Source organism: Alosa alosa, chromosome 18 (genome assembly GCF_017589495.1).
Source record: "Alosa alosa isolate M-15738 ecotype Scorff River chromosome 18, AALO_Geno_1.1, whole genome shotgun sequence".
Taxonomy (NCBI): Eukaryota; Metazoa; Chordata; class Actinopteri; order Clupeiformes; family Clupeidae; genus Alosa; species Alosa alosa.
In genome coordinates this window covers 21,239,198-21,266,257 of record NC_063206.1, presented here as the reverse complement: position 1 = coordinate 21,266,257, position 27,060 = coordinate 21,239,198, and the positions used below count along the sequence as shown (strand labels likewise).

The 27,060-nt window shown below is 43.9% G+C and overlaps 1 protein-coding gene across 1 annotated transcript; it reads right to left on the bottom strand.

The window, feature by feature from the left end:
- Nucleotides 1–1,667: 1,667 nt before the first annotated feature.
- slc2a15a (solute carrier family 2 member 15a) lies at nucleotides 1,668–25,572 on the bottom strand. Its single transcript, XM_048269174.1, has 13 exons — nucleotides 25,505–25,572; nucleotides 24,512–24,623; nucleotides 17,209–17,307; nucleotides 15,063–15,223; nucleotides 12,746–12,870; nucleotides 12,120–12,265; nucleotides 11,737–11,869; nucleotides 10,778–10,965; nucleotides 7,886–7,996; nucleotides 5,879–5,980; nucleotides 5,425–5,500; nucleotides 3,498–3,625; nucleotides 1,668–3,170 (listed from the first exon to the last, which is right to left on the bottom strand). Exons 1-13 carry the CDS (start codon nucleotides 25,570–25,572, stop codon nucleotides 2,934–2,936), a joined length of 1,686 nt encoding a protein of 561 aa, XP_048125131.1. The 3' UTR covers nucleotides 1,668–2,933.
- Nucleotides 25,573–27,060: the final 1,488 nt, after the last annotated feature.

Here is a 27,060-nt window from a genome sequence, read left to right as displayed (position 1 = left end):
AAATAAACAAATCTTATAAAATGAGTCTACAGACCACCTGCTCATTCTCAGGTCCCATGTGGGCTGAGCCCAGACCTTCCTCCTTTCGACCACAAGGGGGCATTGACAAGCCTGTGCTCATAGGTGTGGGACACCCTCCATGTTGTTGTGAGAACCTCTGGGTTGGACAGTGGTAGATGTCAAAAATCCCCTGTGGTCCAAGAGGAAAGATGGGAAAGCGACACCATGTAAAAAAGATAAAGGTTCATATATAAGTCAAAGGGACACATATTCTGATATATTAATACAATACTTTTCATTGGCCTAATATAAGAAAATTAATATGAAAATAATTATGTGGATTTGCCTTTAAGTTGAAATCTTGATTTTACTATCTAATAGAAGACCTACCTTCATTGTGGAAACAGCTGTATTTCTTATGCATAGTACACTAGTCTAGTCTGTCTTTCTTAAAGTTCTCCAGAAAACAGCAGTGTAGCTACAGCGGCCCATTGAGGCTGAACTGGTGATCTTGGTGACCTTGGCTCTCCGTTCCTGTTTTCACTAAGTGGAGTGAGAGAGCAAGAGAGGAGAAAAAGTGAGCCACAAACGATTTTGCTCTCTATCCCTCTTTCTCCTTGCGTAGGAAGAGGCAGGCGTTTGATGCCATTTGTCTGGGCGGGCAGGTGGGCATAGGAGGCCCTTCAGGGGCCACTGGCTGAGGGGTACAGATGGACATGAGTGCCCAGGGGGCCAGACAGGACTGAGTGGATCAGGGTGGTCGCCCGCGCCGCGCCACTATCTCACCGCTCTGCACCTTAACACCTGAGACAGTGGCAGTGCTGCCACCTGCTACCACACACACATATGTCTGAAAACACACACACACGCATACAGAGACAATACACTTGCATGCACACACACACACACACAAACACATGCACACAAACACATGCACACACACACACACACACACACAGAGAGACTTATACATTTGCATGCACACACACACACACACACACACAGATGGATTCCTGAATTCAATTAGTGACTACAGAACCTACAGTGAACAGAACACGCAGGTGAGGAGCCACAGAGCTTCAGCACCTTCACGGAGGACCTCACGGAGAACCTCAATGTGGTCATGCAAAGACACCTGCTGCTAATCATACACACCCAACGTCTCCCCGTGCATGATGCGACTTCGCAAAATTTGCATCTCCTTTAAAACCATCATATCTGTCTTATGATAAAAGGCTGAACAGTGAGATGTGTTCCTCAACTGACACTCCTTCTGTAAGACATGGCTTAATTCAGTCATTTTAGAGACTTGCATATGTTGCAAGAAAATGAAGACAGACTCGCCCCCACTTGTTGCAGAAATAATGAAAGTCGATCTCCAAAGGAGCAACCAGGGAAGGCTAGACTCATTCTACCTGTGGTGTTTAGAAATGTGATCAGCATAAAAGGACGTCAGCAAACTGCTCATTTTGCTCTTAATGAAGTCTTAAATCAGACTCCTATGCGCTCCAGCCATTATTCACAGGTCCATCTCCACATAATCAAAAATTCAAAGGGAGACCACACAGTTCATGTTCAAAATCGTATTTATTTCACATAATGTTATAAAGCTTTCAATAGTCTAATAAAGTATTTGAATAAATGCATGAATACCTATTAAAGTCTGACACTTTTGAAATACATTAGAAAATAGACCTCTGGCTTTTTTTCTGTTGAAACGACATTGTTCATATAAAACATACAAACATATGTATAAAACATACAAGAAAAGACACATGGATTTCTGTGTCACTCTGTACATATCAGGCAGCCTTGGTGATGACTGCAGCAGTCCTCTCAAAAGGCTGCAATAAGATAACACTATACTGGTAATGAAGAAACAACCAAGGACACAATAATAAAACAGGATCAACTGGACCCATAAGTTGCATTGCTCCTGACAGCAGTCCATATTCATCAATATGTCCGCTACTATGATTCAGCCATTAGTTACATGGTCTAGGGTATCCACACCTGACTTACAGGTAATGCTTCAATGCAAAGTAATGATCTGATTCTCAGCACGACAGCATCAGATCACAGTGCTTGCATGTCAATTGTTGAGCATAAAAACAAGTTACTTGATAAATTATTTTAGAATAACATGTATGTAAAGACAACACTCTCATAAGAGTGTTGCTCATTAGATCAGAGCAGTAAATAAAAGCGGAAAAGGCTGGTACATCTCTCTCTCTCTTTTTTTTCTTTCAATCTGTCTCTGTCTCAAAGACACACTCAGGCACTCACTCAAAATTCCTAAAGGTTCTTAAAAGGGCATCTCTGTGGGTTAGTCTGTATAAGTACTCCACAGGGCAGAGAAAAATGGCAACAGGGAACACTCTCTCTTTTTACATGACCCCAAAGATTTTAGGGCTTGCTGGTAGCAGACATAGGGCTGCTGGTCATTAAAGGGCTTTGGTACCATCTCACACTTGAGCAGTTTTGAGAATGTGTATCCGTCTATAGGATTGCCGTGGGAACAGGCGAAAGCAAGTGTTCCCTTGTATGAAAACCACTGGAATAAACTGAAAATGAACAGAACTTTAAAAAAGACATACAGTTTGCTTCAACATGTAAACAGACTTGCTGAGGTGGTTTTACTGTAAAACAAGTACTGTGCAGATGTTGGTCTGGCTCAGTTGGCCCGATAAATTCACAAAGTGTGGATGTGCCGCTTCCTTGGGTCGTCACTAACTAAACTATGACAACCATGAGGGAGGCCGTGGGCTCTGAATGATTCAGGTCCTTCCAGAACATTCTTTACCTGGTTGAGTTTTGTGTAAGCATCACTGGTCAACTAAAATCATGAGTTTATCTGACTCGAGGGGGCAGTGGGGACACCTGAAACGTGCAGTGCAGGGCTCCCTGGCTGCTGGTAAGAATCCGCGCGCGGCCTACGGGGTGGACGAGGAGCTGTCAAAGTCCAGCGAGCCGTTCTCCAGCGCGCCGTAGCCGTTCATCTTCTTCAACTTCATCTGGTCACTCTCCAGGATGCCCTCCTTGGTGGCGAACATCTGGCTGATCTCCACGAACGTTTTGTTCTTGGTCTCGGGGATGACGAAGAAGACGTAGGTGGCGACGGTCAGACACACGGCGCTGAACACCAGGTAGCAGTAGGAGCCGGCAGACTCCTGCAGGGAGGACACCACAGACCAAAGGTTGTCATGTGTTGGAACAGTAACACTGTATTACTCTAACACATCTATTCATGCAGAAACGTTAAGAAAAAGAGTTGCAGACATCGTTACTTTAATATTGACATTTACAGAGCGGGAAAAAGTCAATTGTTTTTAAGCATCAATTGTTTAAGCATCAATCATCTATCCCAGCCAGAGAAAAAAACTAAAGAGCTGAAGACACAAGAGTGTAGTTCCTGTCCTGAAACACCGGGTATGGTTCTGTCTCATTAAAGTTCTCAAAGGTCTCTCTCTCTCTCTCTCTCTCTCTCTCAGGTTCACCTGCAGGAAGGGGAAGATGAATCCGATGGTGAAGTTGGCCATCCAGTTGAGAGAGCCTCCAACGGTGTAAGCAGCCGGCCGATGAGACTGCTTAAACAACTCCGCTGTTATGAGGAAAGGAACGCCAGCTACAACACAACCAGAACAACAACAAGCTCAAGAGCCAGGAAATATTAAACAGAAATATTAGTTTCTGTCAAATGTTGTTTTATGACTCCAGTCCACTGCTTTTTTCACTGGCTAAACATATGACTCCTTTACACAGAAAATAAGCATGTTTCTGGCAGAAATAGACAGCGGCCATTGTGAAAACATGTATGCATGCATGCATAATATGTGTGTATGGACGGCGGCTCCTTCATAATGCAACAGTTCACAGAGGGAAGAAGGCAATAAAAACAGCTTTACGAGCAGCTCGTTATCTCAATATGCAAGAAGTAGGACCTGTTCCAGTGCTTAACTTCTAATCCCTTTTGGTTACAAGTGAAAAATAAGCAGGCGCAAGGTGTTATTTCAAATCTAATGAATTCAGGAGCAAGCCAAGCGGCTGCTTCATTATTTGAGCATGATAATTGCGGCAGGAGGGTGAGACTACGCCGCTACTAAATTGCTAAGGAAGCTTGGCTGGTAATTCATTGTTCAAGCAGGTTTTTTTGTCTTAAAAAGCCATATTCATCATTGTTTATGAACAATGAGCCATAAAAAAAATACTAATTAAAGACGCAATTACAGCGATAGAGACTGCAGACGGAGAATGAATTATAGATTTTGTTGGAGGCTCGGATCATGCATCAACTCCGTAAAAGCACCAGGCTTCACGTTCATCATATTCCACACTGCTCCGGATCTCCACATAAACTTTCCGCTCATTAGGGACACACACAACCCAATAGAGATGTAGAGAGAGCACAATGCAGTGCTGCCGTGATGGGGGAGCACATACTTTAGTGTCGTTTCCTAAGATTTTGCCGTGAAATATTTTGCAAGGCTGCTAAATCCATTTAGACCCCGAAGTGAAGTCGACAAACTGGGGGCAGCTGGTAGACATCATCGCTGGTACATGGACTCCTTCATTTATAACCCACTGTCCCTTTGGTGGCGGAAGGGTTTTCAGTGCCAGCGGGGCGTGACACAGCACACAAAAGGGAGAGGGCCTCAGCCTGGCGAAGCCGTTCATATTCTGATTCGACATAAAGAGCCACCAGAGACGTCCAGAGAGGGCGAGCGCAGGAATACCAAAGCACACAGGCCGCCCCTGGACACGGGAAATGCTATAATGTTTATGAGACGACCTCTGGTCCAGCTGTCAGAGAGTAACATAAGGCCTGAACTGCAGAGGGCCGTGCTGCTAAAACAAATATGATGACAGAGCTCTAATTTAAAAAGTGCTAAGTGTCAGATATTAACCATGCTCCTCTGTTTACTTGAGATTTATTTTGTTGTTTGTGAAGAGAGGCCACAGAGGAGATGCAGAAGACCCAGTGCAAAAAGGCTTGGAAATCTACTGAAACCCTGCTCAGCTCTCATCACTACAAATCAACATGCCTTCAAAATATTCTGAGAAGTTTTTGTTGTGTCTGCAGCGGGTAAGTGACATATACTAGTAAAAGCCATTTTTGTAAATGGGCAATTTTCCATTTTTTGTTTTTTTGCAGTTTTTGACCCCCAGAGGTCGCCATTTCCCTATATGAAATGTCATAAGGGAATTCACAAGTGCGGAAAGTAATATCGAAGACACCACTTAAAGCTGTCTAATGTATTATACTCATTAAATGTATAACTCCAATCCAATTTTTCATTGCCCAAACCCATGTCAAACAAAAAGTCAGCTACTGACAGTTCAACCGACCATGGTTGGTGATAGGAAAGTTAAAGGGAAAGACGGTTACATTTTGGTGATGAGCACAGAGTTAAGGGTAGATCTTACCTGGCCCGATACAGAATCCAGCGATGATCCCAACCACACAGCCAACGCTCACATACTTCATAATGGACAGATATGACTGTACATGACAAATGAGATTAAAACCCAAACAGGTTAAACAGATGAACTGGTAGGAGCTCTGGAGACATCCCAAATACTCAGAGTAAAATGAAATTACAGTACTCCATTACATTTGATTGATGCCCCTGACCCTCTAACTTGAAGGTGGGGGGCAAAGAGTTCGTACAGATTGGAGAAGGTAGAGGCACAGCGGGGCAGGGGGGTGGGGGGTTTGTGTGTGTGTGTTGGGGGGTTTAGTTAGATCATAGGGACACATGCCAGGCTGTAAAGATCTTTGGGATTCAGACCCTAAGATGAAACACTGTGTGTGTGTGTGTGTGTGTGTGTGTGTGGGTGTGTGTGTGTGGGGGGGGGGGGGGGAAACTAGTGTATGTACCTGCAGGAAGAGAGAGAGCGTGATCCCCCCGCAGCAAATTCCCATCACAGCAAAGCCGCCGATGATCAGGGGCCTTCTCCCCAGCCTCTCGATGGTGAAGCACTGGAAGACACAAGAGGGTGACATTTCTGAGGGACAAGTTTGTTTTTATTTGGTGTAAGTGTCTCCAGGTGATGTCATCCCTGCTGCAAACGTGCATGGAATCACGGGTAGAATGAAACAACGCCTAGCTGGAAAGAATGACTCATGATAACGTGCTTTAATAAAATATGATTACTGTCCACCAACATCCATTTCGCACAAAGAGCCTTTTATTTGATGAATTTAGTGACACATCATTGCACTTCATAACCTTAACTGTACTGCACGTATGTGTACACACACACACACACACACACACACACACACACACACACACACACACACACACAAATACACACACACAAAAAAATACAAACTCACATAAGCAGGGACACACACACACAAATACAACACAGGCAGAGTAATATGATATTTCAGGATGACATTAAAAATGAAAAATAAAACAACAGCATGACTTAAAGGGGAGCAGAGTGACTGACAGCAGAACGGATCGCTGTAATTTTATAACCAATCTCAGGGCTGCCTCCCGCGTGCCATTCGCCTCCCCAGCTAGGGCCAATTGACACTGACAGCAATGAGTTCCTGTGACTAACAGCAGGCTCTGGAACAGCCAGTCGCTCCTGGTGCATCACTAAATCCTGCCTAAGAGATGCGACTGGGAGAGTGAAAGAGCAAGGGAGAGAGAGCAGGTTGATGGAGGGAGAGAGAGAGAGAAGGGGGGGATGCAGGGAGGGAGAGTACTAGTGGTTAAGAGAGAAAGCAATGAAAAAGAAGGAGGGATGAAAAAAGAATGGTAGAGAGAAACAAGGGAGATGGGGAGGAATGTAGCAAGGGGGGGGGTAAAAAGAGGGAGAGAGAGATAGTATAGAGGGAATGGAAAGTGAGAAAGAGAGAGAACAAGAATTATAGTGAGAAAGAGAGAAAAGGAGTGAGGGGAGAGAGTATGAAAGCAAATGCATGACAGAGAGAGACAGAGAGAGAGAGAAAGAGAGACAGACAGAGTGAGGGAGGAAGGGAGAGAGAGAGAAAGACAGAGAGAGGGAGGGAGGGAGAGAAGGAGAAAGACAGAGAGGGAGGGAGGGAGGAGAGAGAAAGACAGAGAGAGCGAGGGAGAGGGAGAGAGAGAGAGAGAGAGAGAGAGAGAGAGAGAGAGTGTGTGTGCTGCCCCGGCTTTCGATTATGTTTCTGAGATGTGACCCAAGGAGGGAGCTGGCGGAAAACAACACTCATCACTCTCTCTAATGCCTTCCCCCCGTCCTCCTCTAATACAGTGTTTTATACAAGTGTCAGAGTGGAAAAATACGGGGCCCGCACCACTGAAGATGGAGAGAGGAGAAAAACGGATGTGATGGCCGTGGATGAAAGAGTGGAGAGTCACCACACCACTCGAGAGAAGTTACACACACGGGTGCACACACACACACACACACACACACACACACACACACACACATGCACACGTATGCACTTATGCAGACATTCTGGGGCCTGGTGGTGACTGGGGTGACTAAACAAAACAAAACAATGAAATCAAAGAGTTTTTACATGAAAGTATAATACTTTCATTGCCCATGATCAACAACTAATAATTTAGTCAATTTAGTCATTAGCTAAACTAAGGTAATAATCCTACCCCTTGATGTGGCCTTCTGCACGGGGAAGGACACCACATTGTCCTATTCTCTTTCACACACGGCAGAGGTGATGCACAACTCCCAAATACTGAATGTGCTTTTTATTCATTTAAATTACAACCTATAATTACCACTCACTGGGTGGCCATGTCCCTAATTGGAAATATAAACCTGAGGGTGAGAGAGAGAGAGAGAGATAGAGAGAGAGACAGAGAGAGAGAGAGAGAGAGAGAGATAGTAGAAAGGGAGAGAGAGAGGGCAGTCTGCTTACCCCAATAAGCCCTGCGACGATCTCTATGGCGCCCGTCCCCACCGTGGTATACTGGATCTCTGCAACAGGGATGTCGGCATTCCGAAAGATGTCATTGGTGTAGAACCAGATCTGGGGGAACAAAGACAAAGAGAATGACCCAGTGGAAAAAGAGAGCAAGACACGCACACAGACAGCACCTCACAGAGAGAGAGACAGTGGGGGAGACACAAAGAGACAGACAGGGAGACAGATAAAGAGAGAGAGACAGAAGAGAGAGAGAGAGAGGGGGAGGCAAGAAGAAAGAGATGAAAAGAGAGGAAAGAGACAGAAGGGGTGCAGCAGAGAGAGAGAGAGGGAGATAGAGAAGGAGGGAGCTTGTTGATTGCTGTTGGCTGTGCGCAGGTGGCAGAGCACAAGGCGAACGCGCTGCTGCCGGGGTACAACACATCAGATTCAATTTGGGTTTGGAGGGGAGGGTTTAAGGACGGGCTGGGGGGCGATCAGACGGAACACAGACGGCTTTAGTGCTGATGGGGACGCGGCGGGCACTCAGCGGACAGCCCCTCTAAAACACACACACACACACACTTTCCTACTGACACACACTCTCTTTCTCTAACACACACAAACACACAAGTCTGCACACGCACACACTCACACACAAGCACACAACACACAACACACACACACACACAACACACACACACACACACACACACACACACACACACACACACACAGAGCCACTCTGGCTGCTACAGGCACACTGAGCCAAGGCTGGCCACCTGTCACCTCATCCTCTGGTCATAAGAGAGAGAAAGAGAGGGTGAGAGAACAGAGGAGAAGGAATGAGAACAGGAGAGACACAAGCAGAGACAGAAACACAAGCAGAGACAGAAATGTGTGTGTGAAAGCAAAAAAGTATGAAGGAGGAGAGAAAGAGAGAGGGAGAGAGAGCGAGAGAGAGAAAGGAGAACGGAGAAGAGACAAGGACTGAAGGCCTAAGGCCCTGACCAAGCCAGCAGGTCAGCTGTCTCTTAGCCCTCTTCCCCTCTGCTGGTCCATTTCTTCACTCATCATCTTGCCCATCTCCCCTGTATGCACTGCCACCAGCGCCAAGCCCTTCATCATCCTCTTAGTCTTCATCATCCTCATTACCTTCCTAATTATCACCTTCATTACTGTCATAATCATCAACATAACTGTGGCTGTGACCGCTGTCACGGATTCTCTCTCTCTCTGTGTGTGTGTGTGTGTGTGTGTGTGTGTGTGTGTGTGTGTGTGTGTGTGTGTGTGTGTGTGTTTAATTTGCTTGAATAATGGCCCTTATTTATAACCGTGGCTGGGCAGAGCAAATGAGATGCCATAAACACAAGGAAGAAAAGGAAATTCTAATTAGTTCAGCTCTGTTGGGTAAAGTATGTGCTTTTTGGCACAACTGTCCAGTTAATCATTTGAATAATTAACACACACTCTGAATAGGATAATTCAGGGAGGATATACACCTAATATAATCTCATTTGGAGAGAGAGAGAAAGAGAGAGACTGAGAGGGAGAAAGAGAAAAGGAGGGAAAAAGAGAGAGAGGAAGAGAGAGTAGGCCGATAGAGTGAAAAAAGAAGGATGAAAAGAGTGCATGAGTAGACAGAATGAGAGAGTGAGAGAGAGAGAGAGAGAGGGGTGGGGTACCTTAATAAAAATAGGGCTTTTGTTTATCCTTGCATCCCAGAGAGGACGCCTGGGGAGACTAACTCTCCCTTTAGTGCCCGTTTTCCTCTTAGTTGAAAATGAGGCTTGCCAAGCACCACCACCCTAACCCCAACCCCCACCTCCACACAACCACCACCAACCCACCCACCCCCACCACCTCTTTTTTCAGGAGCGAGCTACTGGTAAATAACTCCATCCTGATTTAGTTCCTCTCTACGAAGGGAGTTAATGACTTTGTCTGAAGCGGTTTAGTGCCTTGATGGATCGTCCACACGCACACACGGCATTCTTCAGGGGCTAGACTTGCCCACTTCTGCCCAGTCTGATAACAGCAATACCCCCTGGTACTCTCCATGTCTGGCTTTTTGCGCTAAAACTGGTCTTTGTGCAGCTATTCCTGTTTATAGGTCTACCGCAATATAGTGATATTTCACCGTATTTAGCACTCTGACACTGGTTCATTAGTGCTAATCATCGTCGATTTATCTCCGATAAAACAGACAAACAACAGTATTCGTTTTAGGTCATTAATGAGTTTAAGAGAGATGCCACCTCCTGGGTAAATATGGACAAACTGTTTTTAAAAACACTCGGTTGACTGAAGATGGCTTCTCGTCTCAAAGTTTCATGAACATACATACATGTCCACTTGAATTCTAACAAGATGGACTGAGCCTCACTGACCATGTAAAACAGCAGCAAACAGCTTACTAAAGGCGGTGGTAGTGTAGTGGATAAGAAGTTGGGCTAGCATGCAGTAACCTGGTAAGTTGTGGGTTCAATTCCCAGATTCCACCGCTGCGCCCTTGAGCAAGGCACTTAACCCCGAGTTGCTCAACGGCCCTTGTAATATAATTAACATATGTAAGTCGGCATGGATAAAAGCGTCTGCTAAATGTAAATGTACTACTTACACTCTGTGTGTATAGAATGCTTCCATCAGGTCTGTTATTTAAAGCAATGCTATGTAGGATTTTACCTTTACCTTTTCATAGACAGTGTGACATGAACATACCTCAAGGTCAAATCTCCTCAAGGTCAAATCTCTTATTCACTTGTGGGACCAGATATGACTCGGCGCTAGACACACATACTCATGTTAGTAAATATCTGCCTGTGTGTGAGACTATATTGCTTCTAACACCTCAATCAGCGTCTAAGTAAGTACGGATGTCAATGGAGTCAGTCAGCAGTCACTCACAGCGTCGATGCCGGACAGCTGCATGCCGATGTTGATGACGACCACGGAGAGGACCTGCCAGCGGACGGAGCGGTCGAACAGGAGCGCCCACACCGACACGGTGTCCACTGAGGACAGGGAGCGCTGCTCCTCCTGCATCTCCTCGATCTCCGCCTGGATGTTACACCTGGCCCTGTACCACTTCAGAGCTGAGGAGACATGCACACAGAGACGTGCACTCACCTCAGACTGGGATGGTTTAGCAATCCACACACATAATCTGCCATTTATTTTAGCCTAGCAACAGGATATGGCGCGGGATAAAACAACAGTAGACCTTCCACTGTCTTTGGAGATCTATGGCAGTACATGATAACATGGCAGAGGATGGCAGCGTTAACTGATAGATAGATAGATAGATAGATAGATAGATAGAAATAGATAGATATATATAGATAGATAGATAGATAGATAGATAGATAGATAGATAGATAGATACTTTATTGATCCCCAAGGGGAAATTCAGGGGGTCTCAGTAGCATACATCACACACAACATGCACTTGACACAACATGCACACTGACAGAAATGGTAAATATAAGTATAAACATATAACCAAACTCCACTGTACAATAAAGACAGTAGGAGATAAGAAAAACTAACAAAACTAAATACTAAATATACTATATAAATTAAATGTAAAAAATCCAGTGTGCTTGAGGGTGATCAAGCATGAGACGCTTGTAGTGACAGGGCCTGTAGTTCTGTGTGCATGGTGAGGTGCTCAAGAGAGTGAGTGTCATGGTGAAGGTGCAAAAAGTAGTCCAACAGTAGTCCTTTAGTTATGTGTGCATGGTAAGGTGCTCAAGAGAGTGAGTGTCATGGTGAATATTGATATTGGATAAGGCTAGTGCCACGGATGCTAGTATGCTAGTATGCTACTATTGCTGCTATCCTCACTAGTATATTGCTATTCTTACCTGTAATGGTGGCATGGACATTGTGCTTCTCAATGAGCAGGTAACGAGGACTCTCTGGAAACCATGGCAACATCATTAACTGGACAAAAGTGGGCACCACGACCAGGGAGAGGAACAGGGGCCAGTGCTCTTCCTGTCAATCAAGTACATAGCACATCACCATGGTTACCAATTTATCAATGTTTCTCTCTTCTCTTGGTTGTAAGGGCACACGTAAAGAAAGACAGGTGAAGAACAAAGGAAGGAAAAGGAAAATAACAAGCCACCCAGTCCAAAACAGACACTGTGATATGTAGTCATTTCCTGTTTCAGTTTGTTGTTCTTAGTGGACGCTTTTGTCCAAAGTGTCTGTGTACTATATGTGGGGCGGTTCAGTGTTCTACCTTTCCCAGGAGTTCGTGGAGGCCCAAGATCTGAGCGGTGAAGACCCCGGCACAGATGAAGATGCTAGGCATGAGGCCCAGGAAGCCCCTGAGGTTTTTGGGAGCGATTTCCCCCAGATACATGGGCACCACACTCAAAGAGATTCCTGTGGAGACAGCATCACCCTCATTACTCGTGCTGATATGGGCACTGCCAGACTCCACCTCAACTGAGTTGGTACTAGAAGTGCAGTCTGGAAACACATAACTAACAGGAGCTTCATTCACCAGAGTGCACACTGTAGTGATTACAGGCAAATATGTGGAACAGTATATGTGGGAACAGCAAACCCTGCTCCAAAGTATGATTGACAAACACATTTTAATGAATTATTGGCTATTGAAAAATAAATATTATATATATATAATATATATTATATATATATAACAAATATTATAAATATTTGTTCCCAATCTACTTCCGTGAGGGTAAAGTTTTTACAGGTCAGTTCTCTAAATGTTATAGACCCTTTCAACAAGAAAACAAAACAATGCTTTATTAAGATAACATATGGAATGTGTAAAACAGAAGCCTTGTGGGAACAACTATGATGCTGATAATGGAACTCTCTTGAAACGGTCAATACCTGAGTGGATCCCGGTGACGAGTCGACCGAACATGACCATCTCTGGTGAGCCACAGATTCGGCTGAAGCCCATGAGAGAGCCGGCGATGAACACCAGAATGGTGGAGTTGACAATAGTCCCTTTCCTGAGAGAGAGAGAGAGAGAGAGAGAGAGAGAGAGAGAGAGAGAAAAAAGGGTTAGAGGAAGAGAGACAAGCACCACACAATTGATTACCTGCCCATAACTCGCTCATAATGTCTAGTTTATGTCTCAAAAGTGAAACATTATGATAATAAAAATGCCAGTACCACCAATATGTTACCAAGACAACCATATTAATATAAAATGATATCCTGGATGAGTAGGCTACTGTATTTATCTCCAAATATGCTTTTCACTGTATCTCTTCCACTCACAGTAATGTATCAACAGCTGTAACAGATTTTTGCACGTCTCCATCTACCAGATATTATTTTCTAGTTTTCTTTTTCTAGTTAAAATGAGAATTTCCATTCAACATGCCTCCACGTAATACAGTGATTGAGACAGACAATCAGACAATAGGTTATAACAACAAACACAGCATGTTGAGAAACAATTTGACAGTCTTGAATGGCATGAAATATGATCAAATCATAATTATTACGGGCATTTCATTTTGGGAGGTAGGAAAAATGTGGGTCGGGGAGTGATTGAATGGCACTCTCCCATGTCCACTCTTAAGCAAGGCACCTAACCCCAAACTGCTCCCCGCAGGTGTTTGCGTGTGCTCACTACTCACTGTTCCTGGTGTAGGTATGTGTTCACTAACCACAGATGGGTGAAATGCAAAACTGCTTTAACCCACAGGCATGCCACCGAAATGATGATTGCTGTTATGATGTGCACAAGCCACTACAGAACTTAAAAAGGGAGATCCAAGGAGCCAAGGAGCAGGACCCGAGCACTCAATGCTTAAAGTGATTTTTATTAGTGCAAACTGACTAACGTTTCGACCTGAACGTTTCGACGCCAATGCGTCTTCTTCAGAGTTAGGCATGGGCGTCGAAACGTTAGCCTCAACCAGGCTGAAGCGCAAGTGACCTGAGAGTGACTGACAACAGCTGTAATAATTCATAGCTTGGTGTAACAACAAATTAATATTTTGTATCTACCGGTATATAAATTAATTGATAATTAACACATTAATTACACATCAATTAATATATTATTATTAATACTAATACAAAAATATAATGATGTTATAAAAAGTGTTACCGAATCATGAATTAATTCAAATTGTATAATATATATATATATATAAATAACTCTGAGTCCCCTCAATCCACACTGGTCCACAGCAGACTGCCCATGATGCTAAGAACATGTAGTGGTCTGTCCCACGCCTGTGTACCTACCAGCTACTGACCATTACCTCAGGACACTAATCTCCCATATTCATCCTCAGAGGAGTTTAACTATCCAAACCACACAATTGATGGTCCTCGACCGCGACCACAGAGAGGAGTGTAAAACTATGCGGGCTAATGCAGTTCCTTGATTAGTTCTATCAGGTGGTAAACTTCCTCCCTGATTTATTGTTTGGGCCCCACCGTGTTTGGCGATTCAGGACCCCCCATACCGATACCCATACACACACACACACACACACACACACACACACACAAATAAATACACATACACACATGCACAATGCCAATAAACCATTGTGCTGCGATGAAATTGATTAGGACAATAAATAGGCTCGTGAATCATTGTCTTCCATTTGCATTTAAATGTCCACTTCACTGCAGAGCGAACGTACCGCGCCTTTGAAAGGGAGGGAAGAGATGGCTGTCTGGGGGGGTTTAATGCCTGACTGTGCACTGCCAAACAGCCAGCATCACCGTGGATGTAAACTGCCATAGAGCATAAATGATGAAGTAATTCACAGCAATTACTTACTTTTATACCTATTTTACTCTAATTCCAGGCGTTCATAAGCCAACAACGAATAAAAAAAAACACCAATCCCACGAAAAAACTCATCACTTATTGCTGTTTTCCTATTAACTTCTCAGGCGGGAAGCTATAAACTCTTTATACTGAAAGAAGTTTGTTATCTGTAGGCACAGTAAACTGGTCTCTTGGTTCTAATGAACGCAGGATGCCATTGCTACTAAAACTCAAGGTCATTTGAATGGGTTGGGGTAATCACTACACACGGTAATGGCCAAAGCCTAGAGACACTCTGGTGGTTTAAACAGAGGCTGGCACGGGCCTGATGTTATGGAGCACTGCGGGTGCCCTTGTGTGTGTGTGTGTGTGTGTGTGTGTGTGTGTGTGTGTGTGGCATACCTTCCAAATTTGGTGACCAGGATGCCCACCATCAAGGATCCGATGAGCCCCCCGATGGCAAATACGGACACGGTGAGAGAGTACATAAGGGTCAGCGCTTCCCTGTCTAGCCCGGAGCCATTCCGGCTCATCACCGTCCGGTTGTAGAAGTCCTTAATATACTGACAGAGAGAGAGAGAGGCTTAACACTTCTCTAATAGACAATTGTCCATCTCACATGATTATTGAACACATACAGTAATAAGGAGAGAGAGAGAAAGAGAAAAGGTGAGTGGTATGGACAGAAAGAAAAAAAGATGAACAGATGTAAAAGAGATCCTGTGCCTGTTTCTAACTACTATGCATATGATGCATGCATCATAATAAGAGCACAATGATTTTATACCGTGAGCAACACAACCAATAACAGCAACAACAGCAACAAAAAAAAAAAAGCTAAACAAACGTCTGATCAACAAAGGCCTTTCCTCAGCTTGACCAGTCCAAAAGACCTTTGAAATGAGAGCGCGTCCACTTGGCCGGCATCCTCCTTCCCAGCGGTCCAATTAGCGAGGCAGGAACAGAGCCAGACCAAGTGGACACTCTCATGTGACGTCCGCTTCTTTTTTCGAGCACTCTATCCATCCTCGTCTCTTCTGGCCCTCTGCCTTTTCAGGTGACCAGCTAATCAAATTCCACAGGACTCCCACATTGTCTTTTTTCTTCCCCTGCAACTTGACAGAGACTCATTCTCCTCACGCAAATTGCTGTTCATTCAAGAGGCAAGAATTTACTTACTGTACAATCTCTATATGTGTTAGCGTCTCAGAGTCACACTTTTCCTAGTTATGCTTTCAAGGCCTTTAGGGTCAGAAAACATATCTATGTATCCTGAAATAACCATATGACTGCAGTTCAATGTGGGTCAAGTCCCTGGCTGATGGACAGAGATGGACACTATAATTGTGAACCATACCAAGAGGGCATGAGACAATTTAAACTCAATAAGTGTATCACAGGACCAGCACGCTTTCATTAAGTGTTGCATAACTAACTGTAATGGAATTCTGAACTTCTGTTTGATACACTCTCGTGTCAACAAATGTATTCTTAATAATGGAAAGTTAAAGGCACACCATTTCTCAACAGTGTTGTTCCTATCTATGCATGGAGCATTCCAGAGGGAACCGAGTACAGGGATAGACATCCATATCGAATATGTACCAATCTGCAAAGACTGGTCCATAGTTGGGTCCATCAGGGCGCTTTTTAAGGTGCTTCACAAAAGGTGTAGTTCACAATTGACTGGAAATCCACGTATCAGCTGTGAATGTGCCCAGTGGCCGGCATTCTAGTTCTGTGTGTCACAGGCACACCAGTGTGCTGCGATTCCGGAATACAGTAATCACTGACGATGGCTTGCTCCAGCAAAGGAAAGGGCTGAAGAATCCTATGGAATCTGTGTGAGGCACATTCCCTCGGCCTAGCCAACGCTGAGGTTACAGAGGCCAGACTCATCCTGGGACCATCCCATCCGCATTCCTGATCTGATGACACATGTGGCCCACCAAATAAAGCCTGAAAAGCTTCTCTGTTAACCAGGGAAGATTTGGAGGTGATACCGTTTTCTTCAAAATGCCACTTGTATGTAAGAAAGTTGGACCTGTTATGCTGAAGTATGTACAAATGTCCACACGACTGTTAACTGGGGCTTTATCAGAGAAACTGTATTAATAAAAGAGACATTTATATTTCTTTTCCAACCCACATGTAAGCAACATAATCAGATTTAGAAGTTTGTTTGTAAACAATAGTTCTACACTACTCCATTTTGGAGAAGCGTAGGCATGCGTTCCAGGGCGCTCCAGAGTGTCATCACTTCCAAATAGGCCTATTAGAATAGTCCAGATCTACATGGGGAAGGGCCTCAGTTCACTCTCCATCATTTGTATGATTCCAACCAATGACTGTGTATATAGTCATTGTGTCCTAAACAACAATAATCTTCTATATAAGAGGCCATTTACTGTAACAATAATGTTCAACTTGAGAGACTAAATTTAACTAAAAATTAAGCTAAAACACCAGTTATACTGCCCTCTAAGTCACATGGATTAACATTTAAAATATCAAATAAAATAAAATGTAAAAAGGTTTATACTCTTACCTTTGATGGAGAGTTGACCACAGCCAAGTTATAGCCATAGAGCATGGAACTACCAAAGGAGGTGAGAAATGCAACCGCCAATAACGAGCCAGTAAGATGCTGCATAAAAGGGGAAAAAAAAATAACTGAGTAACAAATAAATAAACAGATAAATAGATAGGAGGACTGACAGACTGATAAGACCAACCGTTATGACCTCTGAGATATAGAGGTCACATTGTGTTCCTGGGCTGAGTTAATACTGCAATATAATTCGTTCCATATTAAACTCTATGGCTATTGACGCAAAATAGACATCAAGAAGTGTTATCAACCCTGGCACCTTGCATTATCCATGTTTAGAAGAACAGTACAGATATCATACAGGGTGTATGATGCAGACGTAGAATCATACTTTTAGTGTCAAAGTGACCCACTAGTGAGAAATGCAGAACATTAAACCATATATTGGAATATTGGACCCAATGCAGAACATTAACCCACATATTAGAATATTGGACATAATGCTCTATTCCACTTTCTCTCACCTGGTTACAAGGGGTTATACCAATAATGAATGTTAACCAGTAAGCATTACTACAAGAGTATAGTGTGGTGTAATAGACACAAAGTAAGCCTATTAGGGAAAGCATGAATCTCAAGCTGTGAGAAAAAAGCTTGGAAATTGTTGAGCAGCTTAGCTGGCCTGCTTCTGTACCACACTGGCAGTTGTTACACTGTACACTGTGGTTGTTGTTACACTGCACACACAGTCACTGTAGTAACCCATATTCACAAGAACTTTTTGCAATCTGTGAACTTTGGTAGAATGTAGTGTAGGCTATTATCATAGGCCTAATATCTTTGTGTTCGCACAATCTGTTATTACATGACTCCAACACTACTGGTTGTCAGTTGTAGGGAGATGAGGATGAAAGAGAGGGAGAGAGAGGGAGAGAGAGACGCTATCACGCACAGGAACTTGACTGAGATGGAGCTGGATAGCTCTGATCATGGGCGGAAAACTTAATTTGGAGCTGTAAGTGGTCAGATGCGGCTACTTATGCATACAACACACGTGAGAGCCGATGCTAAGACAATGTCTTGTGACATTTAATCAGCGGTATGTCCCACTTATCTGATGCGCAGAACAAAGATGACTGGTGCTCACTGGTTGTTTGATTAATGGAGCTGAGTATCAAATTAATCAATATTATTAATCTTGCCTGACGCAGAAATAGAACACTATATGATTTCAATGCACGACACAAGTCATATCAGACCGAAAACAAAACTGACGTTTCTGATATGTGACTATAGATTAATTTTCAAAATTGTTCAAAATTCAATTCAACATATATTTTAACAATGCCCACAACATCAATTTGGCTAGGGTTACGCTGTAAGTAGGCTACAGTTATACTCAGTTGGTCTACATTTGGGAGATGATGCAGGCTTAAAGACTCCTCATCAGAATGCAGAATATAGCCTAGTAGTCTATATTCCAAATACCAATTAGCGAGCATCAACAAAAAGCTGATTAAACGTACGTGTTAAACACATTGGTTAACAGTCTAGTTTACGTTGCTTAATTAAAAATGCTTACCGATGTGATCCTCCCAGGTGGCGTTATTAAAACTTCCTCAGCCATTTATACACTGTTGAATCTACGAAGGCAAAATCCCAGACTTAAACGAAGAAGAACTTGACCTAAAAAGTTGACTTTACGACTACTTTCAGTTGAGACTACCGGCATTACAACTAGATAAGTTCATTTTGGAAGGGCAGGCGTGGTCATGTTCGATTTGCCGGCGGAGGACCCATTAAGGATTTAGTGAGCGATGGTCGGTCCTGACATCCCAAGCATGGCAATGTCTATCCTGCCCCGTCTTCTTCCTCGGTAGCAGTGGCCTTGTGGCCCGCGTAATGAGCAGAATCATGTGATGGAGAGCAACGTGATTCTGAGAGAAAGGCTGCTGAAATCAATTAGCTAAGTGAATTTACAAAGACCGCGGTTCCTGCGACGGGAGCCAATGGAAACTCTGTGAGTTGAGTTACCTACAGTATAACGACACGGCTACATTTCTTAACGCTGATATCTGTTTATAGTCTGAACGCGAACGCGTGTTGGATCAAAACATTGCACGCCTTAGTCTGCCAATTGAATGAGTTTAATCATAATCTGAAATTGGGGATGTATTTGGGTCCATGTATTTGGGTCCAGGTTTAGATAGTAGGCCCATCCTATAGGGTACTACTGTAGGGGCCCCCATGATGAAATCCATTCGATTATCTCTGCAATGATGTGCTGAGATCAGGGGCCATAGCCTAATTTCTTTCCATGGAAATGCACTTACTTACAACTTTCAAATGATCTAACTTGTAGGTTAGACGGGCCATGCCTCAATTGAGTGTAGTTTGAGGAAAAATTTAAAGCATACTATGCAAGTAGACTTACATGTGTTATAAGCACTGTGTATAAATATATTTAAACCAGTTTTCTACTGATAGCATGATGTCCCTACATTGAAAGACATTTGTTATTAAATTATATGTATTGGTTACACATATTTGTCACATTCATTGAAGGGTATGGTATTTAGCAGACACTTTTATCCAAAGTAATTTTCAGTATGAGAATAGATTAACTTTAAATAATGATTTAACCTTTTTCTCCTTTTTGTGGAGCTTGGATCTAGATCTGTAATATTGACATGGTAATCTGAACCATGAGGCACTCAACTAATGCAAATTATGGGTGTTGTCTCTCAATTATGTACATAATAAGCGAAGGTGACCATGAGCGTCAACTCCACGTGCTCCCCACTGAAAGCCTGAGGTCAGCTGCTGTCATCATATGATTCCCTTCCTGGGTATGATGCTGCCTTGTGGGCTACTAATCAATTAGTATTTCGCATAAGCGAGAGATCAACCAGACCCTAACTCCACACCCCACCCTGCCATGCTGGATGAACTAATCGGCCGACTAAGTGAACAAGTGTGCCTAATGGTTGACATGCCAGCAATTTGAAAAGAGGAAATCAGTGGTAATGACGTAAAACTTGGAATGCGAGTATATTAATCTTGCTCCTGTTTAGCTGACCACTTCATCTCCTGCTTGGATATGGGCTGTGTTTTTTCCTTTGTACGCTTGATTTGACTTTTGGGTCATTCTGTGTCAGATTATCGTGATAATCATTATCATTAACATGGTTATTCAATTTCAGTAAACATAGTATTTACATTAAATAAGGAGCTGGAAAAGAGCTTTAAAACGATATGAAAGCCATTTCTCTGAAATTGAGGGAGATATGGTAAGTCAAAGTCATAGTCCCCCTTCTAAATAATTCAAACTTCATTAGGCCAAATCTCCCTTAATATTGAGCCAACTGATTTCAGTTTCATGGCTTTCTTATATGTCCGAATCAGCATTCCAAGTTTCATTCAAATCTGTGGCAATGCGGTCCAAAAATGTGATGATTTGATACGCAATAACCCTTTTACTAATATGAAGTCATGGAGCCAATCAAAGGGAATGGGGAGAATCTAATCATACATTAGCCCAGCATGCAGTCATACCCTCTGTCTCCTTAGGGGACAAGAAAGGAGGTTCTACATAGTGAACAACACAACACTGCTATGGCCACCACAACACTGTAAAGGTCTAAGTCTAAAACAAAGTAAGTATAAGTATATATATATATAAGTATAAGTATATATACTCTTTTGATCCTGTGAGGGGAATTCGGTCTCTGCATTTATCCCAATCCGTGAACAAAACTCAGCACACAGTGAGGTGAAACACACACTAATCCCGGCGCAGTGAGCTGCCTACAACAACAGCGGCGCTCGGGGAGCAGTGAGGGGTTAGGTGCCTTGCTCAAGGGCACTTAAGCCGTGCCTACTGGTCGGGGTTCGAACCGGCAACCCTCCGGTTACAAGTCCGAAGCGCTAACCAGTAGGCCACGGCTGCCCCGTAATATATCAGCCTGATCTGTCTGGGCCTATTTGACCACAATAAAGCTATAAAATATTACAGATGCGGTGGTGGCTCAGGAGGTAGAGGAGTCGTTCAGTGTCGGAAGTGTCCTTGAGCAAGACACTGAACCCCAAACTGCCTCCAATGTGCTGATTGGTGCCCTGCATGGGAGCATCCGCCATTGGTGTGTGTGTGTGTGTGTGAATGGGTGAATAGTGTACTCTGTAAAGCACTTTGAGTGCTTGGAGGGGTACTCCATTTAGCAGTCCGTTTACTATTAATAGATATCTTATGATATTTGTGTAAACCTGAGGATTGTAATTCAAAGCTGCAGTTGTGATTGTGATGATTCTGAAGTCCAGAATCTTGGAAGGTCAAGAAGTGAGTCCCTTCCGAGTCAAACATTCAGTGATGAAGCAGTCTTTGCTTATTTTGGTAAGTGGATTCACTGGTTATTCGTCATATAGGGCTTGAGGAGACCATGTTGACATCTACATTGTTAGCACTCTCTTTTCTGCATTTGGGAGGTGGGGAGGTTAAACCATCCAACCACCTCTGTTGTTTTTTCTTCTGTTTATTTATCTTTCCATCCACCTCTTCATCTCAGTCTTCATCCATCTATCCTTTCAGTAAAGAGCTCTACCATTTGTCTTCCTTGGGGCAGCGCCCGTCAGACTTTTCTCCTTAACTCTGAGGCATTTATGAGGTCTGGGAGATTGACAGCTGAAAATGGTTCTGGGACTATTTCAGACTCGAGCTTGAGCCAGGCACCTCGGTTGGGAAAATGAGCTCAGTGGCTTGAGTCCAGTCGCTCACTCTCTTTGATGCTGACCTCAGTGCACGTGCAAAAAGATTGAGTAAGGCACAGTTGTAACTCTAGTCCTGCGTTACTCATGCAGTTCCATAAAAATTGTGAAGACACTATAGTTGGTTGAGGAGGGAAGAATATTAGTATTGCGAGCTAGAATTAAATAGCTTTTCATTGCTAAGCTACTGTTCAGGTGCTTGACTGATATGAGGGTTATTTCTTTGTGAGGCCTGACTGTGGACATGACTGTATAGAAGGTACTATGAATTTATACTATAAAATCTATGCTTGTCAAATGGCAAGGCAAAAGTATGCTAGTCTTTTGCCATATCCCCAGAATACACACATTTAAATTGTCATGAAGAGGTACATATAATGAATAGAAACAAAGCCATAAAGATGGTCATCAGTGTTGATGAAATCCTAACAAATTATTCTTCAGAAATGAATCTGTCCATAAAACAATTATGATCAGATCTACTAACAATCCATAAAACAATTATCATGACATCTAGCAATAATTTAGCCTGGGTGTTCCCATGCTGCCTTGCGCGCGATTTGATTCACGCTGCTAAGGCAGCCTGGAGACCATGGAGCAAATTTTCGCCTGAGATAGGGAACCAATCACAGAACAGGGGGGAAAGCAAGACGATGATGAGCTATGCACAGACGCATTTGATAGACATCCGTGGCACCCAATAAACGGATCTGGGCATTTTTTTCAAATACGAGAAAATGAACGTTTGGTTCCCAGACCACGTCTCATTGAGAAGTGGTGGCGCTAGCCAGGCTAGCAATAATTAGCATACCATGATGAACCAAAGATGTACAGTACAACTGAGCTTCTCTTCCCTTTCCAAGCGAGAGTTTTAGCTGAAAACAGTGATGGCAGACTCCTACCTGCATGCTGCTAACACGCCCTGCCCTCCGCATCGAGCCGTCAGAGACACTGACCCTTTTGTCCAAGTGTAGATATTCCTCAGATGCTTGCAGGGTGTGGGCTAACACAGCCAGCAGGTCCCATGTGAGACGGAATCTAATCTGAGGAGACAATTGTCTTTTTATGGCTTGCAGGAGGTGGCCCTTGAACAGAGATAAACTTAGAACATATCATCACTGGTCACGCTTTACTTTGATAGTCTGCCCTCAGACTATCTACAGATGCTCTAAAAACGATCTGTTGACACTATGTTAACTACAATATATGGTTAAGGTTAAGGTTACGGATTAAATTTGGTTATGGTGATGTTCAGTAATTGTTCACAAACAATTTTACATACTGAACTTGAATGTTAACAGATGATCTGTTAAGACTCTGAGGGCCTTCTAGTGAAGTGTTATCGTTACCAGACATCAGTCGATAACCTTCTCACCTCATACTCCTTCTCTTTAATTAGCTGATTGTGGGAACAAGAGGAAAAGGGAACGTTTTTGGACATATCTTGGCTGAGGTGACTGACCCGGTCATTTCTGACCTCATCGTGCCCTCAGCCAACGTTCGCCTGTGCGACTACGATGCACCACAAATGAAATCAGACAGGACCCGACGCTCATTATGTGACCTGAGAGATCTCTTGTGCTGTGCTTCCACACTGGCTGCCAATCGTCGCTCTGTAATTGAAGGCATTGGTGTGGTTCAAATTGGATTATCAGAAATATGACATGGAGGATTGTGAGCCACTATGAAATCTACAGTGCATACATTAAATAAGGCACACGCTCTCAGGCGCATTCCTAAGCACGATCAGTGTCATGCACGTGTTTACAGCGACAGAAAAGGAGAGAAAGAACTCACACAGTTGGTTGAGAGACTGATAGAGAGATTTCATGAACATTGAGCTATACCCTTGTACGTAACCTTACAACCTTGTATTGTAATCTTTCAAGGCACAGTATCATATTGGCAAATGGAACTCATGTTGGATCATTTTTCCTGTGGAGTTGTTGCTCTAATTGAACTGAGTGTTGCTGGTCAAGTGCCTCCCTTTCTCTCTGTTGTTGATATCTGCTCTTTTAATCATTTGCTTTCCTCTTTGCCTCATTCTGATTCCCCTCCTGTTCTCTAGTTGTTTCTTTTTTTTTTAAGTAAATTTTTTTGGCTTTTTTGCACAGGACAGTGAAGACAGACAGGAAGCAAGTGGGAGAGAGAGAGATGGGGTGGGATCGGGAAATGTCAGATTCGAACCTGGGTCCCCATGGGCACCCAGACCCGTATATGGTACAGGCGCTGTAGCCTACTGCGCCACAGCACCTCCCTCTCTAGTTGTTTCTTACCTCCTTTGACTCTCTCTATCTCTCCACTCTTCTTTCATTCCGTCTTTCTCTCAGTTTCCCACTACATGTCTTTCTCTATTTCACATCCTCTCTCTACCCCCCTTCCCTCTTTGCACTAGACTCTAGGGTGTTCTGTAGATTGAGTGGCTCGTGTAGTTGATTACCAGCGTGTCGGTTAGGAGCGCGTTGCAGACCTGATCATGTTAGGAGCGACTGAGATTGATGGCGGCTCTCGGGAGCCCATCACTCCACGGCTGGCTGACTTCCAGGTGAATGCAATCAGGGATGCTGACACCTAATGCTGGGATGCCGGTGGAGGCCGATCCCCCTTGTGTTGTCCTCCTTTGTGGGTCAGAACTGTGGGACTGTCTGTGTCTGTGTAACCACACAATGAGATGCTTCACTTACAGGGGGCCAGAGGCAAGCATGCATTAAATATGTTTTTACTGTATTAGGCATTCAATTAATTCAAACTGTATTATTTGCAATATGTGCCAGTATTTTGTGTGTGTGTGTGTGTGTGTGTGTGTGTGTGTGTGTGTGTGTGTGTGAAAATAATGGACAAAGCAGCGTAGAGTTGGGCAAACAGTGGCACTGAATACTGAGTGGGTGAATGCTATTCTTCCAGACCGTGCATCCAGCTAAAAGTGGGATCAGTGCCACAGCATGTCGGAGCTGACAGCCCTGATGATGTCTGGGATGTAGTGATGTTCCCAGAGCGTGGAGGCCCTCTTGTGGCTGTTCCACTGACCTCCAGTCAGCAGAACAAAGCCATGGGGATTTGTTGTACACTCCACATTTAATGAGCATTAATGGCTTGATAGACGTCATTTTTTTTCCAGACGGGTTTTTTTCAGACTTATTTTTCCCTAATTTTGTTCGTACGTTTGTGCATTATGGCTTCATGGAGGTAGCGTTTGGCTGATGAGAGAGAGATTTTGGCAGGATCTAGTGTGACTGTCCCTAACCAAGCATAACACATACGGATGCTTGGGAAAAGCCTGTGTGTGTATGTGTGTGTGTGTGTGTGTGTGTATGTATGTGTGTGTGTGTGTGTGTGTGTGTGTGTGTGCGCGTGTGCATACATTTGTGTGTGTGTGTGTGTGTGTGTGTGTGTTTGCGTGTGCGTGTGCGTGTGCCTCTGCCTGTGTGTGTGTGTGTGTGCATGTGTGTGTGCAAATGGCGGCTGCCGCATCTGCGAGACGGCATACATCACTCTGTTTATCGCCACTGCTGCTAATTGAACAGAGACTCACGGAATGGTGCCCCCATGTGTTCCGTGGCGCCGCCGCACCATTGGCTGCTGCCGCGGCGACGCAGCCATTAATGAGACAGGGCCTGGAAGATGGATTACCCTCTGCCATATTGCCCATCATCCCCAATCAAGAACCACCCATGGAAATTGATTGTTCTAATTTGCTCTCATTATTATTATAATACCCGGACAAAATAACACACATGGCTGGCTGTCAAAGGCATGAAAAGCAGCCATTAGTTATGGGGGAGACAGCAAATGCGTTTTATGAGTTTTGCAGTGAGTTGAAACGTTGGACGCAAACACGTCTTAATCAGATTTTCCTCCCTCGATCACGGTGATATAGCATCTAATTATCTCCACTTCAAAGAGTCGAGGAAGAGAGACGGAGAGAGAAAGAGCGAGGGAGAAAAAGAGAGAGAGAGAATGAGACAGAGGAAGAGAGTGTGTACACATCCATTTATATTTTAATGTCACTGTCGCGTTTTTACTTTGTGACTAATGTGCTGAACTTTCTCACAGGAAAGAACAGAGGGGGCGAATGCTGATTCGAATGGCAGCAAAATAAACTTTAAAATATTAATGCTCAGACAAGTTTATAAAGTAACTACTTTATTACAATCAAGTAAAAATGTTCTGGGTAATACTTGGTGAAATTTCTGATGCCTCACAATAACAGATCCAGCTATGCTCAGCATTCTTGGCCATACTTGCTGTTAATTTAATGTCTTTTTTTACCCTCTCCCATTTCTAATTTGCCATTTTAGCCCCCATAAAAGCTGCTCCCAAATCAAACAGAGCTCCCCTTGTTCTCTGAGTGGTGCTCATCACAGATTATGGTGTGAAAAGAACAAGTGGTCAATACTTCACAATGCGTGATATGGGACCCCCAGCACCATCCCACGCACATAATTTACACAAACGCTCTCACACGCCCTTCTGCACACACACACACACACATTCTAGCCCTAAAATCCACCCCAACACATACACACACACGCACACACACACACACACACACACACACACACACACACACACACACACACACACACACCGTATATTTACTCAGCATACACACAGAAATCTGTACACTCACACATTAGATACAGGCATCCAAACCTTTGTCCTACACACACACACACACACACACACACACACACACACACACACACACACACCGTACCCTACACACACCCCAGTGGAACACACACACCAGCATTTTCAGTGTACATCATAACATCCCTGTCTCAGAATTAACCCCGCCCTCCCCATGTGGCCCAACAGCTTGACTGTTCCTGCTTATCTTGCACTCTCCTGCTCTCAGGGGTTCGCTCCTGACCGCTTGTTATGGGCCTTTAGCGCATGCAAACGACCCGTGCGCCGCCCAGCCCGCAGCACAGCATCCGTAATGACCCGACCGGCCGGCCATCCGCCTGCAGCCTACAGTCGTCCTCCATGGCGTACCGTCTTTATGAGTCAGTCCTGGGGGAGGGGGGTGGGAGCAAATCAGTGGGAGATTATGCCTTGGATCTGTTTTTACGATGGCCCCGTCAG

Coding starts and splice junctions, on each gene's coding strand:
- slc2a15a (XM_048269174.1), bottom strand. CDS start 25,572: ATGGCTGCGTCGCCGCGGCAGCAGCCAATGGTGCGGCGGCGCCACGGA. Junction 24,624..25,504: donor ACACATGGGGGCACCATTCC/GTGAGTCTCTGT, acceptor GTGGTTACACAG/ACACAGACAGTCCCACAGTT. Junction 17,308..24,511: donor CTGATTGCATTCACCTGGAA/GTCAGCCAGCCG, acceptor CCTTTTATGCAG/CATCTTACTGGCTCGTTATT.